This window comes from Oncorhynchus mykiss, chromosome 18, assembly GCF_057628025.1.
Source record: "Oncorhynchus mykiss isolate SJ-2025 chromosome 18, ASM5762802v1, whole genome shotgun sequence".
NCBI classification, from domain to species: domain Eukaryota; kingdom Metazoa; phylum Chordata; class Actinopteri; order Salmoniformes; family Salmonidae; genus Oncorhynchus; species Oncorhynchus mykiss.
Window position 1 is genome coordinate 50,280,786 of NC_143039.1, and position 15,633 is coordinate 50,296,418.

General features: G+C 42.2%; 1 protein-coding gene and 2 long non-coding RNA genes across 3 annotated transcripts; all 3 read right to left on the bottom strand.

Moving 5' to 3' along the window:
• Positions 1-378: 378 nt before the first annotated feature.
• On the bottom strand, positions 379-2,809 carry LOC110496307 (ras-related and estrogen-regulated growth inhibitor-like protein A). The gene is made up of 4 exons (XM_021572128.3): positions 2,428-2,809; positions 2,163-2,216; positions 1,904-1,980; positions 379-1,736 (listed from the first exon to the last, which is right to left on the bottom strand). The coding sequence occupies exons 1-4, from the start codon at positions 2,540-2,542 to the stop codon at positions 1,320-1,322; spliced, it is 663 nt and encodes a 220-aa protein (XP_021427803.2). The 5' UTR covers positions 2,543-2,809; the 3' UTR covers positions 379-1,319.
• Positions 2,810-4,825: 2,016 nt separating this feature from the next.
• LOC149975547 (uncharacterized) lies at positions 4,826-5,977 on the bottom strand. Its single transcript, XR_016488520.1, has 3 exons — positions 5,864-5,977; positions 5,445-5,538; positions 4,826-5,203 (listed from the first exon to the last, which is right to left on the bottom strand). It is a non-coding gene; the product is annotated as an uncharacterized LOC149975547 (long non-coding RNA).
• Positions 5,978-6,558: 581 nt separating this feature from the next.
• LOC149975548 (uncharacterized) lies at positions 6,559-11,239 on the bottom strand. The gene is made up of 4 exons (XR_016488519.1): positions 8,032-11,239; positions 7,358-7,447; positions 7,071-7,238; positions 6,559-6,675 (listed from the first exon to the last, which is right to left on the bottom strand). It is a non-coding gene; the product is annotated as an uncharacterized LOC149975548 (long non-coding RNA).
• Between the last annotated feature and the right edge of the window lie 4,394 nt (positions 11,240-15,633).

Consider the following 15,633-nt stretch of genomic DNA (forward strand, 5'->3'; position numbering starts at 1 on the left):
GTGCGTCAGGGTGATGGACTGCATTTCCCTTGTAGTTGACCTTGGTTAGGAGGTCAACGTTGATGGGGACTGGCTGCCGTCCCTAATAGTGAGTCTATAGGATTAGGTTTGGTAAGCTCAGTCCTGCGATCTCGGCGCTGCATTGACAGAATGAGATGTTTTAAGAGAGCACTAAAGGATCTCTCTCCGAAAAACCTTGGAAACGTTCGTTGAGATTTGTCAGTAATTTGTTAAGTATCCAGGGAGAGGAGTGAGATGTGACTTGGTTAATCTTTACCTCTAGTTGGATTGTGAGAAGATGTTCCCCTCTTACAGCACGTTAAAGATCACCAGCATGGCTTGACATTGTGTTTGGAAAAAGAAAAATATAGACTTCACTTAAGCATTCATTTCACATTTTATTATGAAATTGTACGACCAAATTCTGTATTATGTAAACTTTGTACAGTTAAAGTAATGACTTGTATAACAAACATGACTTCAGTTGTCATAATTCATGAAAAGTTACCAAAAAAAACATGATAGAATCAGTAGGCTATTGAAATAGACATGTTTGTCTACTGCATTAACACCCCTATGAAAAAGTCAAGTAGGCCTCGGCATTCTTCAAAGACGTGAAATGTACAGCACTCTCAGACAAATAGATGGTATTGACATTAATGAACAGAGAATGGTCCCCCACTGGCTGACCTTTCAAAACACCTTAAAGGTGTGATTGATGTAGGTGCCGTGGATGGAAACGCAGCAAAACTACTGGAGTCTAAGGGAGCAAATGTAATGATCACACCATTATAATGCTACACATTCACTTATCTGTCTCGCATAGACTGTCAATAGTCCAAGGGATTGTGCCAATGATAAGACCAAGCAGACCTCACCTGTAGAACATTCTGCATGCTGATAAAGATTTGTGAAGAGAAATAAGTTGTCTATTGCACATAGATTCTCCACAATACTTCTTCTAGGAATTTAAACAAGAACCCTTCTGCTTTACAGTTGGCAATTGTATCTCATGTTGCAAGGCAATCTAACAAGTTGGCAATTTAAGGGCATTTTTCTGCTACTTTAGGCCACCCGACCTGTGACACAAATAAGAGTACTTAATCCTGTCAGTTTGATAGGATTTGATTGTCAATCATCTCATTCGAGTAACAATCCAACCGGCTTGAGTTCAGTTAGGCCTAAATCATAAGGCTGTGCATGGACCTATTCCAATATGGAAACATAACCATCCTTTTTATGCACGGACAAGTCCTGGGCTGTTTAGATGCAGAACTACAGTAACACCGCAACGTCTCTCGTATTCAGCTATATTGGAACTACTCAGTCCTCTTCCTTCCGAAAACGGCGGACATGCTTCTCACAATACCCTTGATCCCAGCTGCCCCCTTCTTGAGCGCCCTCGCCTCTCGGATAAGGTCGAGCAGTTCGTGAAATACCAGTTGTACCTCGTGGTATGTCTCCGCTACAGAGATCTCAAAGAAGCCACAGTCCGTGGAAAGAGCGAGGAGGCGTCCTTCCTCGCTGGAGACAGTGCGGCGATGCTGGAGGTCACGTTTATTGCCCACGATAATGATGGGATGGGCTCCGGGGAACTTGCTTTTGGCTTGCTGGATGCGCTGCACCTGTTGCCGCACCACGTTGAAGCTGGCACGGTCACATATGCTATAAACCAGAATGAAACCATCCGCCCACTGGAGTTGTCTGTCGCTGATGTGTCCCTCGACCTCACCATTCTAAAACACATGAAGATAAAATACATGTATTTAGTCAACCCTTTAACCTCCTTGTTGAATAGAAATACGCCAGTATGCTCTGCCTGTTTGAGTAACCACTAATCAAAGTTTGTCGTTACCATTATAAAGTTATCACGTAGCCTAAATTATTTTGAATGTTCTCTCACCTGGGGGCAGAGCGAATCCCAGATATTAAAGCTGATCTCCCGTCCTTCTATTCGGTCAGTGTGACTGTAGATAGATTCTGTAAATGCAAAACAAATCCGAACTATTTATATATAAACGCAGCAGTGCGTCAGGGTGATTGACTGCATTTCCCATATATATAATACAATTACCATCAAATCAATAGGTTACAGTAGATCAAACCATATATGGTTTAATTGTATAATTATCAATGGATCAAGTCAAAAGACCAACACATACCAATATCGCCGTATTCGCCGATAAACCTTCTAGTGAGAAACCGCACCGTGAGAGCTGAGGACACAACATTGCGTAATTAATGAGACATGTTGATCAGTAAAATGTATTACACCAGGAAATCCATTTCACATTGCATTTGGCCGTCATAACTCCGGTCTACTTCAACGATCACAAAAAAAAAAAGTCCCTCTTCACCGTGCACAGACTGTCAACGTCATGAATAAAAGTGCAATTCAATTTTAAGGATTCATTCAACTATGCTCACCAGATTTACCGACGCTTTCAGCACCAAGTAGTAAGACATTAGCCTCCACCTTTTGCTGACTTCCTTCCATCGTTTTGCTGTAGTGGCGAGTTGGCTGGTTTACTTGGACAACCATTTGTTAAAAGGGCGCAGCGGTTTCCGTGGCTCTGCTCAACGTGTAGGATACACAAAGTGAACTCCCTCGGATTGTGCGGTCTAGCAATTTATAAAGGATAGGCGGGCCCTGTTCGCTGATGGACAAAAAGTATGGGCCAATGAGGACTGTGCGCCTGTCTGCGGCCAACGCGCTTCGTCTCAACGACGTACATTACTAACCTTCAAACGTATCGATTTTATCTTCACCATTGTTTTTGGAGTTTAGTTATTAAATGGACACAAATGAAGCATCATTTTGGGATTAACAGAACAATCTATACCAAAAAGGCAAAAACTGCGTGTAGATGCTAAAATAACCTGCAATGAATAGTTATCCCACCCCGTAGACATAAGAACAAAGACGTATAGAGCTTTTTGAACCTACATGATGGGGGAACCAACATTATGCATTGTCAATACACTGATGACCAATGCCACCTGCTGGTGGTAATATTATGGACATTTCTACTTTACCATGGTCCTGTTTGAGTAGTGCCCAGTAAGATTTTCACAGAGTTATGACAAAATCATAGAGATAAGATGCACATAAGTATTTCTTGTAAATAGACAAAAAGGTGAATTAAACCCCAAAAGCCAAACCATGTGCAACATTGTTTATCCCTCGTGTAAAAATCAACTTTGTAACAAACTAGTTGGCACGCTTGCACTTCTCAATTAATTCCCCATTTCTTCAAAAAATAGTTTGAAATTGAGAACTTCGTCTCCAGACCTTGGATTTGCAACATTCTAGAACCCATTGTATTTTTGCAAACTACTAATTTAGAAAAGAAAAACAATTGGCAGACAAAATTACAGCCTTTGGCCAACTGCAGACAAACACTTCTTGTACCATCAATGAGCTTGCTGCACCTTCCTACTGGCAATTTGTCCCACTTCACAGCAAACTGCTCTTATTCTTCCAACTGCTATTTTCAGCTCTTACCATAGGTTTTGGATGGGATTTAGATCTGGAATATTGGCTGGCCACTCCACTACAGTCCAGCATTCAATCAGGCTTTCTTGAGTCTTCTTCGGCAGTGGGGGCTTCCTATGTTAACCAACAACCAAATTAAGAAAATAACTACACACATAGGGAAGGTTTGATAATGCTGTGGGGTTGCTTTGCTGCCTCTGGTGCTTGGGGCCTTGTACATAAGCAAAACAGCAGATTATGAAGGTGTTTTGGAGTGCAATGTTCAACCCAGTGTCCAAACACTTGGTCTCGGTTGGAAGGTTGATGGCAATTTCAGCAGGACAACAACCCCAAACAAATATCAAAGGCACCCTGGAATGGTTCAAGAAGAAACGCTGGACTGTTCTGGAGTGGCCAGATCTGAATCAAATCAAATTGTATTTGTCACACGCGCCGAATACAACAGGTGTTGACCTTACAGTGAAACGCTTACTTAACTGCATTGTTGGTTAAGAGCTTGTAAGAAAAATAAGTGTTAAGTAAAAATAAAATAATAAATAAATAAATATATACATACATATATATACACACACACACACACACAACCAAATTATATAAAAAGTAACAAATGATTAAAGAGCAGCAGTAAAATAACAAATAGCGAGGCTATATACAGGGGGTAGCGGTACAGAGTCAATGTGAGTAGGTACTGGTTAGTAGAAGTAATTGAGGTAATATGTACATGTAGGTCGAGTTAAAGTGACTATGTATAGATAATACACAGAGAGTAGCAGCAGCATTAAAGAGGTGCGGGAGAGGGGGCAATGAAAATAGTCTGGGTAGCCATTTGATTAGCTGTTCAGGAGTTATGACTTGGGGGTAGAAGCTGTTAAGACCTTTGGACCTAGACTTGGCACAGCTTGCCGTGCGGTAGCAGAGAGAACAGTCTATGACTAGGGTGGCTGGAGTCTGACAATTTTTAGGGCCTCCTCTGACACCGCCTGGTATAGGAGGTCCTGGATGGCAGGAACGAGGCCGAGCAGTTGCCACATCCATAACCTATGGCGAGAGCTGACAACAGCAGTTGGTGGAGGGCACCACTCAAAACATTAAAGAATTAGAGCAGTTTGCTTCTGAAGGCTGAGTAAAATCACCAGTAATAAGATGCAGCCAGCTTACTGATGCCTACAAGAAGCATTTGTCTGCAGTTCTTGGCCAAAGGCTATGCAACCAAGTACTTGCCAATCATTTTGTACATGCCAAATTGTAAACTTAAATTTACCAATTGGGTAAATCGGGTCTGTAATGTTGAAAATACAGTAAGATGTAGAGACCAAAGGTTTTTCCAAATTTCAAGTTATTTTAGAATAAATATTTCTTTTAAAAGGAAAAAAAAGTGCAAGGGTGCCAATATTTGGCTGCAACCATGTACAAATATGTTCACCAAGGAATTCAAAGACCAAATGAAAATGCACAAACACAGCCTTCTGCTGCCATTCTCCATCTTTCATCAAGTCCTGTGTGAAAGAACTCTGCCTGCGTGCTCCTCCTCTAGAGGCCTTGGATTCTCCTCATGGACACTTTCTCCTTGTCCCCCTCTTGTTCTGCACTCCTCTCCGCTTCCCCTTGGTGTGGGTTGACGAGCAGCGAAGGGTGCAGGAACCCCACAAGCGTTTTGACCAGCTCCCTCCCGAAACATGCCTCAAGTCGGTCCACTGACTTGGAATACTGAGAAAAGGGCGAAGAAAGGTCAAGAGCAACAGAGATCCAGATCACTGATGAGTAAAGAGAGCAATAGAATACTGCTTTCCAACTTTCAAAGCTCTGACAAATTGTTTCACAATTTACCAGGAAGGTAGGAGTTAGGGGATTTTGGTAAAGCAAAAGATATGCAACTGTAGCCGTTATATTTCTCTATAGGCAAATCCGGGTGCCGAGTCATGGACACATCCATTGGGAGTCTCCTCACCTTCACGCTCTTCAACAGTGTGGAGAAGCCAGACACCGGACACAAATTCTGACTGGGTTCGGTGAGTCCCCGTATCAGGACGATGTTAAGAGAGCTAAGGAGAGGGAGAGTCAAAATACAATATTTCTCTAGTCAAGACTGACTAACATCAAACTGCAATTGTATACAGTATATCTGACACACACAATTGAAGTCATTCTTCATTAAAAGGGACCAGTCATTTGTCCGCAACCTACTTGGCAATAAACATTCCAGTGAACACCATCACCAACATATTCTTTATTAACATTAAATTCACATCGATATTCAAAGTCTTGTGATTATGTGTGACATTTTAATAGCCAACACTATGGCAATACTAAAAGAGGGATGCTAAGGATGTGTATGCATAAATGCGGTAAGTTGCACTTGTCGATTACCTTTCCTGGTCTGTAGAGGACAATGCTGCACTTTTTGCATGAAAGGACAAGCAGTAGGCGCTCACATCTCTGTAGGGTCGACCCCAAAGGGTTAGCGATGGTTCACACACACCAGTGTTTCCCAACTCCAGTCTTCCAGTACCCCAACCAGCACAAATATTTGTTGTAGCCCTGGACAAGCACACCTGATTCAACTTGTCAACTAATCATCAGGCCCTCAATGAGTTGAATCAGGTGAGTTTGTCTGGGGCAACAACACAAATGTGTGCTGTTGGGCGAACTGGAGTTAGAAACACTGCTGTAGACTACACTGGACAAACAAGCACCTTGGAGTGGGCAAACTAACAGAAGCAATGGTGATTTAATGGCCAGACTAAAAAAACTGTGGGTTGGATGAGTGAGTTCAAATAACCAATCAAGATCCGGTCACATCAGAAATACATGGTTTACATTTTGATTCTACCCTTGTCTTTTTCAATTCAAAAATGATTCCCTGGATCTAAAAACAGACCATCTCCACTAAAATAGGATCAGGGTCAATAAGTACTAGATGCGGACACAGCAAACAATACCAGACATGCATAGACATGTTCATAGAACTGAGCATGCACAGTCGTATGTACCCAGATGAGCATATTCCAGGTGAAAGGTAGCAGACGTGCCCAGACATGCTCTACGAAGTAAAAAAGGCTCACCATTTGGTCAGGAGTTCTTTGTCAGTCCTACTGTAGTCCTGCAGCAACGCCAGATCAGAAGTCCCGGCACAGCCGACACTGCCAGCACTCACAGGGAGAGCAGCATCACACACACATCTGGCCAATACAGAGACAGACAAATCTCAATGCTTTATTTGGGCCCACAGTGAAACATCTTTCCACACAGGGGCCCACATTTTCAGAGGTCCTTAAACAATACAGATTGAAATAAGACATCAATTATTGAAGTAATAGATAAGTGTGATTCTCAGCAAAATTACGTAACAGTTCATGGGGTGGAGACATTAGAACAGCATCAGTAGGGGAGCCTACTGTACAAATGTTGCTGCTTTATGCAGACAGACAATGTAGGCGCACTTTGCAGAGGATTCAGATAACAACAATTCTGTTCGTGAACAGAAATGGCACATTACCTGAATTCAGGGCTGAAAAAAAATATACTCCATGTTCATTCAGAATGCAATTAACTTGGTTAATTAAAACACGCTTACGTGGTGGATAAGGCATAGATGGGCAGAATGTGACACTTCCTGTGGAAGCGGCGTCCACACGTGACACACAGGGGTGAGCTTCCTCCTGGCCAGAAGGGGTTCGTAGCTGGAGGGGGTGCGCCTCAGACTGTCTGGGCTCAACATAGAGGAGCAAGGAGACTCTGGCTGCTGGAGGATGTATAAACCAGTGTGAGCAGGGAAATCTGACATTAACACATTCAAACCAATAACACATGCAGTCGGTGAAACCAAATAGTTGGCCTTACCGGCACGTCCGTCTGGTTCACCTGAACGACAGTTTCCTGCCCTTTGACACCTGGGAGGCGGCAGAAGCGGGTTGGCGGGGCACCAAGGATGGGTATCCGAAGCAAAGACACCTGAAGAAAACTACAGACGTTACACCCCATGATGGTGCACACAATATGACGAACGCGTGCATGTACAAACTCAATATTATGCTACATACCACCACACTGAAGTCATGCACACAGAATGATTTGTGCTGTTTTTCTGGTTGACAAATGTTACAATAAAGGAAATAATGTTTTTGTGACCTGCTATTAAGCCCAACAGACACCTGGCACCCAGGCTCTTCAATACTGTCAGCAGCACCGACATGAAAATCATCCATACTGTCATCACACTCCGGTATGACAGCAAGAGAGATGGGCTACATTTACTACTGCGTGGGGAGAAAGACTCATCCTTTGAGCTCAGATTGTATACAAAAAAATGAAGGAAATTGGCCATAAAAATGCTTCCAATGAAACTAGAAACAGATACCATTAGAGTATAGACTACACCAAGAAGAGTTTAAATTAAAATACATATATACACAATATTTCAAATGTTGTTCAATATGAAGGTCAAGAGACTGCAGAAAGGCTGTACAGGCTGGAGTAAGTTATGATTGATTCTGGGCATTAACATGGTCGATTTGGACTAAAAGCAAAACACTTACCTCTATAGGAGAGCAGAGTTCACTGCTAGGTGAAGGGTGAGGTCAATGTCATCTTCCTGAGTGCAGTTGGGGACACTGACCTAGGGCTGTAGCGGTCACGAAAATCTGTCAGCCGGTGATTGTCAAGCAAATAACTGTCAGTCTCATGGTAATTGACCATTAATTAACATAAATACAGCCTAAATGCCACTGATGCAGACCTTTGGGACATCTACATTTTAAAAAAGGCTAATAAATTCATGTAATATAGCCTATACATTCACAATAAATACATTTATTTTAGACAGGTCTAAAGAAATGTGATATGAAGAAAAAGTAGTCTATTTCAGAAGAGCAGAATAGCATACTCTGAGTTGTCCTTGTGTTAGGTCCTGACTAGGTCCTGGCTATGCCAAATGGCTGTGGGCTACACTAGTGCCACTTCACAGACAAGATTTGCTTAGAATTCCGTGGCATTATTTTATATTATGAAGAATACAATTGAACAAAGCTGAATAAAATAGAAAGGATATTTCTAGCGACATCCCCTTCCTGGCCATAACTCACACTAACGAAAAAATTCCATGCCTTTTGCAGCCAGTGGCTGTTGTGCCCTTCTCCCATCACGATTGGGTCTTTCTCACAGGCTACAAGTGAAGACAGACACATTGGGGACGCAAATATGTGCATATTGAAGATATTGGATGAACTGACCACATTTAATTTGTCAGCCAACAAGATGAGTAGGCATAAAGAACAGCAAAAGCACTAGCCTATGTCAATCTACGATCCCCTGACGCAACAGATCAGAACATTTAGCTTAAAATGTTGATAAACTATTAGGCTATTTCTTCATATTATAAAAACGCAGCAATGCGCACATGGCTATAAGCACGAATGTTCCATTAGCAGGAAAACACCATAACCAAAAGTCATTGCAAATGCGATTATGCATATAATGCTTTTATTATAAAATATGCATTTTTAAATGGTAAAAATTATCTTCAGCAACAAACTTGAAACCCACACATTGCTTATGTATACCAGTTAGGTTCTAAACCCCTTTAACAGATTAATGTGCTTAATTGTAAGAAGTCATTTGGCCACTTTAGTTGTGATACAAACCTTATCAAAAAACATATAGGCCTATGGGCTAGGCTACATGAGGTGTGCGACTATGATTCTAAAAAGTCACAAAAAAAGTATTTCTTATGCAGGGCATCATTCACAAGTGATAAATAATTCACAAGCGATAGGATAATATTGTCACCCATCAGACTATTCTTTACATACACTAAACAATGTGTGGAATTTTGATTTAGAATGGACCATTATCATGCACCTGTATCGAAACAGGGGCAGCGAGAAAAAAAAAATATATGTGTCATCTATGCATTTAAATAGTGAATGGAGGAAGCTTTTCCTGTGGTTGATTTTCATGCCAGCCAGGTAGACTATGCACCGGTTGTAAAGAAACTATGTGCTTAATATTAGGAACGTTGAGAAATAAATATACTAGGCCTAGCCTATAGAAAGCTGATAGGATCCTCTTTTTATTAGCGGCCATCACTGTTGTTTTCTCGCACAACATGAGCTATCATGAAGTGTTTGAATAGACTTCCGAACACATGTGCATTGATGTTAGAGTGATTAAAGGGACATTAGTGCTGAGTACCAGGCAGTTAGCAAGTTTGGAGAAGCAGAGTTTGGAGAAGCAGAGCTTGGAGAAGCAGAGTTTGGAGAAGCAGAGTTTGGAGAAGCAGAGCTTGGAGAAGCAGAGTTTGGAGAAGCAGAGTTTGGAGAAGCAGAGTTTGGAGAAGCAGAGTTTGGAGAAGCAGAGTTTGGAGAAGCAGAGTTTGGAGAAGCAGAGCTTGGAGAAGCAGAGCTTGGAGAAGCAGAGCTTGGAGAAGCCTAATTATCTTGACTAAACGATCACGTGTAATTTTGACCGGTGGTCACGGCAACAGCCCTACACCGACCAAATTGACAGTGTCATCGGTTTCATTGGTGGTTGACATGTCGGTCTGAACAATATCTGAAGTCAGTCGGGGCTGGGTCCCTCTGCACAGTCGCAGTCTGCATAATGTCGGTAAGGACAGTTCCACTGTGCACTGGTTCCCCAGTTTCAGTCAGGACAGGGTCTGTCTGCACAGTTTCAGTCTGGTTAAAGTTCGACAGGTCAATTTTGTTCTGCGCAGTTTCAATGAAGGTTGCAGTCTGCACAATTTCAGTCTCAGCAGTGTCTCGTTCTGCACGGTTTCAGTCTCAAGAAAGTTGGTCTACACAAAATCCCTGTGTACAGTTTGTTGCATGAACCATTTCTGTGTGGACAAGGTCAGTCGGGTCAGTTTCAGTCTGCACAATGTTGCTTTGGACAGTGTTAGTTTGCACAAAGTTAATCTGAACAGAACAGTTTGGGCAGGGTCAAGCATGTCTGCCCTCACAGAGTCCATTGGTCCTGAAACTGTCCATTACGTTTGTTCCTCCTTGATTCCTATTACTTGAGCAGGAACAATTTACATCTGGGCTGTTCAGCCTGGTTGGTCTCATTCTGGACAAAGTCTGTCTGGGCAGTTTTATTCTGGACAATGTCTGTCTCTGTGGTTTCTTCAACAGCAAAAACTGTCAGACAATTTCCATTTGCACAGTCTGCCTGGACAGGAGAACGGAGGTGGATTCATCCTTTTTGAACAATCCTGACTGAGCAGTGCCATCCTAGGTGGGCTGCTTTGTGTCCTGAACTGTTGAAATATTCTTCTATACCTGTCGAATAATTCTGATTTTGATTGGTGCGATAGTGCCTTATTAATGCGAATGTAGGCGTGTTCGTACTTAACAATTCATAAATAAATGCTTTCAAAAAGTTTCCAATTACATTTCAAAATGCAGGTGTGATTAATTATTCACAGTTGATCTACAATTGTTATACTTCAGATAATGCAACACTACAGTAAGTAGTCCTTCCGAAGATTCCCAAATTGTGATTTAGCAAAACTTTCAACTTTCCATTATTTTTTCATCTACACAATACTAAACAGTAAAGGCCTTTTTTCCCAACTAACCATTGGGCTCTTTGGAGAGGTGAGGTCTGGCAGACCTGGTGGGCAAGGTCCTCGTGGGACAGAACCAGCGAGCACTTGGTTTTGACCTTGTCCAACAGGGGTCAAGATGTTGAAAAAGGGCATGTCATTATGGCTGAAGACCATTGTCAAGGCTGCCCACAGTGCCAGTGGAACCAGAAACTGGGGAGCTGTTGGACAAAATCAAGTATGGAGGGAGTGTTCACAGTGCCAGGAAAATATAATAAAAAGTGCCATTTGCTGGTGACATGCTCCAAGTGATGGGAGATTCCCATAACAGGGAGTGTGAAGGGAGCTAAAACCACCCGATTAGCCGTTTTAGCACACCAGCCAACAACCTGATTTGACTGATGGCTGCCTGAAGCCTTAGTAGCTTTTTGTCTGTACATTGGAGCCATTGCATTCTGATCTGTGACGGTGGGCACAGCTTCTCTTTCCATGACAACTGTAGCAGACACATCCACAGCCTGCTTTTCAGCACCTACAGGGGGGAATCCTCTCACAGGGGGAGTCCGCTGGTAACCTTCAAGGTCCGCAAACAACTCCGGACCAACATATTCATCCTCCGCTTTCCTTTTGACATGAAAGGGCCAGGAAACAAGTTCCACCATCAGGTCAGACAGAGGAGCCACCCTGATAGGGGACATTGGTGTCCTGGGCAACCCCCGATAATGACGAGCAGTCATTGTTTCCCGTGTTCACAGCACTTCGATAAGATCGCTGGGGACCTGTTGCATTCACAGCAGACGTAGAGTACAAGAACAGAGGGCTGTGAGAGCAGGAAGAGGATAGTGCCTGTAAAGAGTGCAAGGGTCAGGGGAAAAGTGGTACAATGACGGTTTCTCTGGTTCATAGGGATAGTGAAGGGAAAGCGAGGGCTATTCATCTAAGTTTTACATGAATAGATCAGGGCAGTAGTATGTATTATCTCTAATGTTACCTGAGTGTTTCCTTTACATTACCGCTGATCTTAGAGTACACTTATTATGTACCAGTCTTTTGCAAGAGAGCAGGAAGGTGTGGCCTTCACTGTTCAGGGATTTTTCTGTGAAGGCCAGGACATACTCCTGCCGCTCTCCCAGTTTCCTAAGATGGGCATGTCTCTTTGTGACACACTCACTCTCCTTCCAACAGTGAGCCTAGGCAAACAACGTGTCGATGACCAATCATTCAGCGATTTTTCATTGGCAGGACTGGGTTGACTCAGGGAATTAAGTTGACTCATAAGTTGCATGAGGAGTAACCTCATCTGAGACCTGAAGATACCTAGGCTTTAGATCAGCAGGTTAAACATTATCTTCAGTCCATCAGACTAATTGTGTAATACTTGTTTGGTTCAGCAGTGAGAAAGTGTGAATAAAACACAAATTGGTACAAAATTGCATTACTGGTAGATGTGGGTGGGGATGTTAGCTACAAACTTAAGCTCATTGGCTCTGAAGTGTATAATTATCACCTACTTCTGAATTGTCGACAGATAGAACATTTCTCATATAGCTGCCGTTTCCATTAACACGTTACAATGTTTTTTGGGGGGAAACATTGCTTTTGTTGAATAAAACTGCCTCAATGGAAACCTGCCTACTGAAAAGACATGAGGAATAGATGTCTGACGCATAGTCTAACAGGGCGAGACCCCCAAGAGCAAAGCAAATTGGCTATCACATAGGATTATCGACATTCTGATTTACATCACATTTAAGTCACGCCTCTTTGAAGAGGTATATTTTTGATGTTTTCAGAAGATAGGCAGGGACTCTGTTATCCTAGCTTCAGGGGGAAGCTGGTTCCACCATTGGGGTGCGAGGACAGAAAATAGCTTTGACTGTCCTACTGTATGGGTGGGAGGGCCAAGAGACCAGATTCTGATCATCTGTGAGTGTGACATTTTACCTGCATTTCCTTGGAAAGCTGCATGGCTCTCTTCACCAGGACACTCCAGATGCCCTTGAGGATATCCTTGACCTCCGCTCTAATACTCTCCAGCTGATCCTCCCAAGTCGGACAGCCTGGGAGCAAAGGATGCAAGGCTAGCTAAGACATTCATTCATCCTTTGTTCTTTCATGAGAGTAAATGACCACAAATGAACGATCAACAATGACTGACCCAGTGAGACTTGGAAACTGTCTTGGACACAGCAGACTCCTGAACAAGGTGTGCCGCCATCCTTTTCACAGCAACATCATTTGTCATTTGCTACATTAAATTCACAGGAGGGACAGGAATGCTCGTCTGCCATCACTTGGTCATGTCTTGATCAGACTTAAAATCGTACTTGTGGTAAACGTGTTATTTGCCCATGTGTGACATACTTAAATTGGACCATGTGAATCAGACAGATCAGAGACTCTTCAGCCTAGTTATAACAGTACTAAATATAACCTAATCACTGAAATTTAAAGTTTTACAGTGCCGTCATCCAATATGGCTTATCGGTCTTGAAATCACTCAAGGGAACCCACAGTGTAGGTAGGCATGGTAGATTTCTGTCAGGCTTCAATTCCGCACAACACAAACCACAACCACTGTCAAAGGGGCCACAGAGGGAGCGCGGTTACAGGCGAGGTTGTCAGTTCTCAGAGATACCGTTTCACCAAACGATAAAAAAAAACAGTCCATCTTCGTAACCACCATGAAACAAAAAGGTGAGAAGAAAAGTCAGTAATTAAGAGTAAAATGCGTACAATGACACGAAACATTAACCTGGAGTCACATTGGAAGTTTTATTTGAGCATATGGAACGTTTGCTAGCTAAATGATGTGGCCGTGTCTTATTACCTTTGTGTGAGACTAGCTAGAAGCAAGGCCCTCAAATCAATTTCCAAGCGACCGTTAGCTAATGACAGAGCCACTTAAAAGTCTAGCCATTCGGCTTTAACCTACATTAAAGCGATTGTTATTAAAATTGGCCAGAGATTACTTACCTCAGACTCCACGAGAGCAGACGGAAAAGTTCTCGTCTGTGGTGTTCTTGCGACGGTCTATTACCGAATCTCGATTGAAGAGGCAAACAGCTGAGGACTTGGAATAGACAAACGTAACCACTCGAATTCATAGAGCTATGTATGCATCCATGGCCATATGTCATGAAATTAAAAGTCAAATGTATGTAGCAATCAAATGCCCCCTTTAAAAGACCGAGGAAAAATTATGAGGGGGTTGTGTGGAAAGCCACCAAGTAGGCTTCCTCAATAGCCCCCTTTCTTTGCGGCTAGTCAAGTGTATCCTACCCATAGATAATGATCAAATCAAATGTATTTATATAGCCCTTCGTACATCAGCTGATATCTCAAAGTGCTGTACAGAAACCCAGCCAGAAACCCCAAACAGCAAGCAATGCAGGTGTAGAAGCACGGTGGCTAGGAAAAACTCCCTAGAAAGGCCAAAACCTAGGAAGAAACCAGGCTATGTGGTGAAGGCCTCTAGGGACCAAAACGCTGTATAAGGATGGGCAGCACCATTGAGTGCTTCTACCATTTTAATGTAGTCAACTGGGTATTGGTGTGTGCATCTGGCTAGCTGTAAATTAAAATAAAAAACAAGCAAATGGTGCTCTGGTTTGCTTAATAATAAGGAATTTTAAAGTGATTTATACTTTTACTTTTGACAAAGTATATTTGAGCAATTAAATTTACTTTTGATTCTTACGTATATTTAAAACCAAATACTTTGACTTTTACTCAAGTAGTATTTTACTGGGTGATTTTCACCTGAGTCATTTTCTATCAAGGCATCTTTACTTTTACTCAAGTATGAAAATCAGGTACCTTTTCCACCACTGCTTATCGTGTTACCTATATTTTGCTAACTTAAATTTATTTGCATCACTTTACGTATTTATTTTGGGATCCACACCTATAAACGGAATTTGCCTGATGACGTGCGAGTTGAGGAGAGTAATTTCATACAAGCCCATTTTTGTTGACTTTCCCCTCGATTACCCTTTTCAAAAGGAGGCGAGAGAGGACGGAGGAATTGAAAATTCCCTAGATTTCAAAAGTCTAACGCAAAGGATTCAGGTAGGATACACACTATCCTCGATGAGATTTGCCTATTGAGGAGGGGACACTTCCGTTCACTTACAGACAAATTGACATCTCTTCGACCAGATTCTAGGCCAGAGGATGGAGAACTGACTTTTTCTAAATGAGAAAAGGCCTAGGTCTTTTCGAAGTTAAAACAAACTGCTCACAATGTATGAATTTAACTGCATAAAATGTAGGATGCCACGAGTTTCTTGAGTGTGAAGAATAATCAAACCATCAGTTGAAGGGGTAAAACACATTTTTTGGGAAAAAAAAACATTCCAAGTCTGGATTGTTTAAATTTGCCCTCAGATTGTGAGCCGATTGTTGCACGTTGTTTAGGACAGGGCACCCTAATTAAAAGGGATGTTCCACTTAATACAATCTAACATGATTTTCTCACTTATTTTGGCTGTACCTTATTGCCCAAGACAATATTTTGGATGGGTTTTGCGTACCTAGATTGAGTCATTTTGGGGTCATTGCAGTGACTCACACACTTCTGTACTATTTTGTG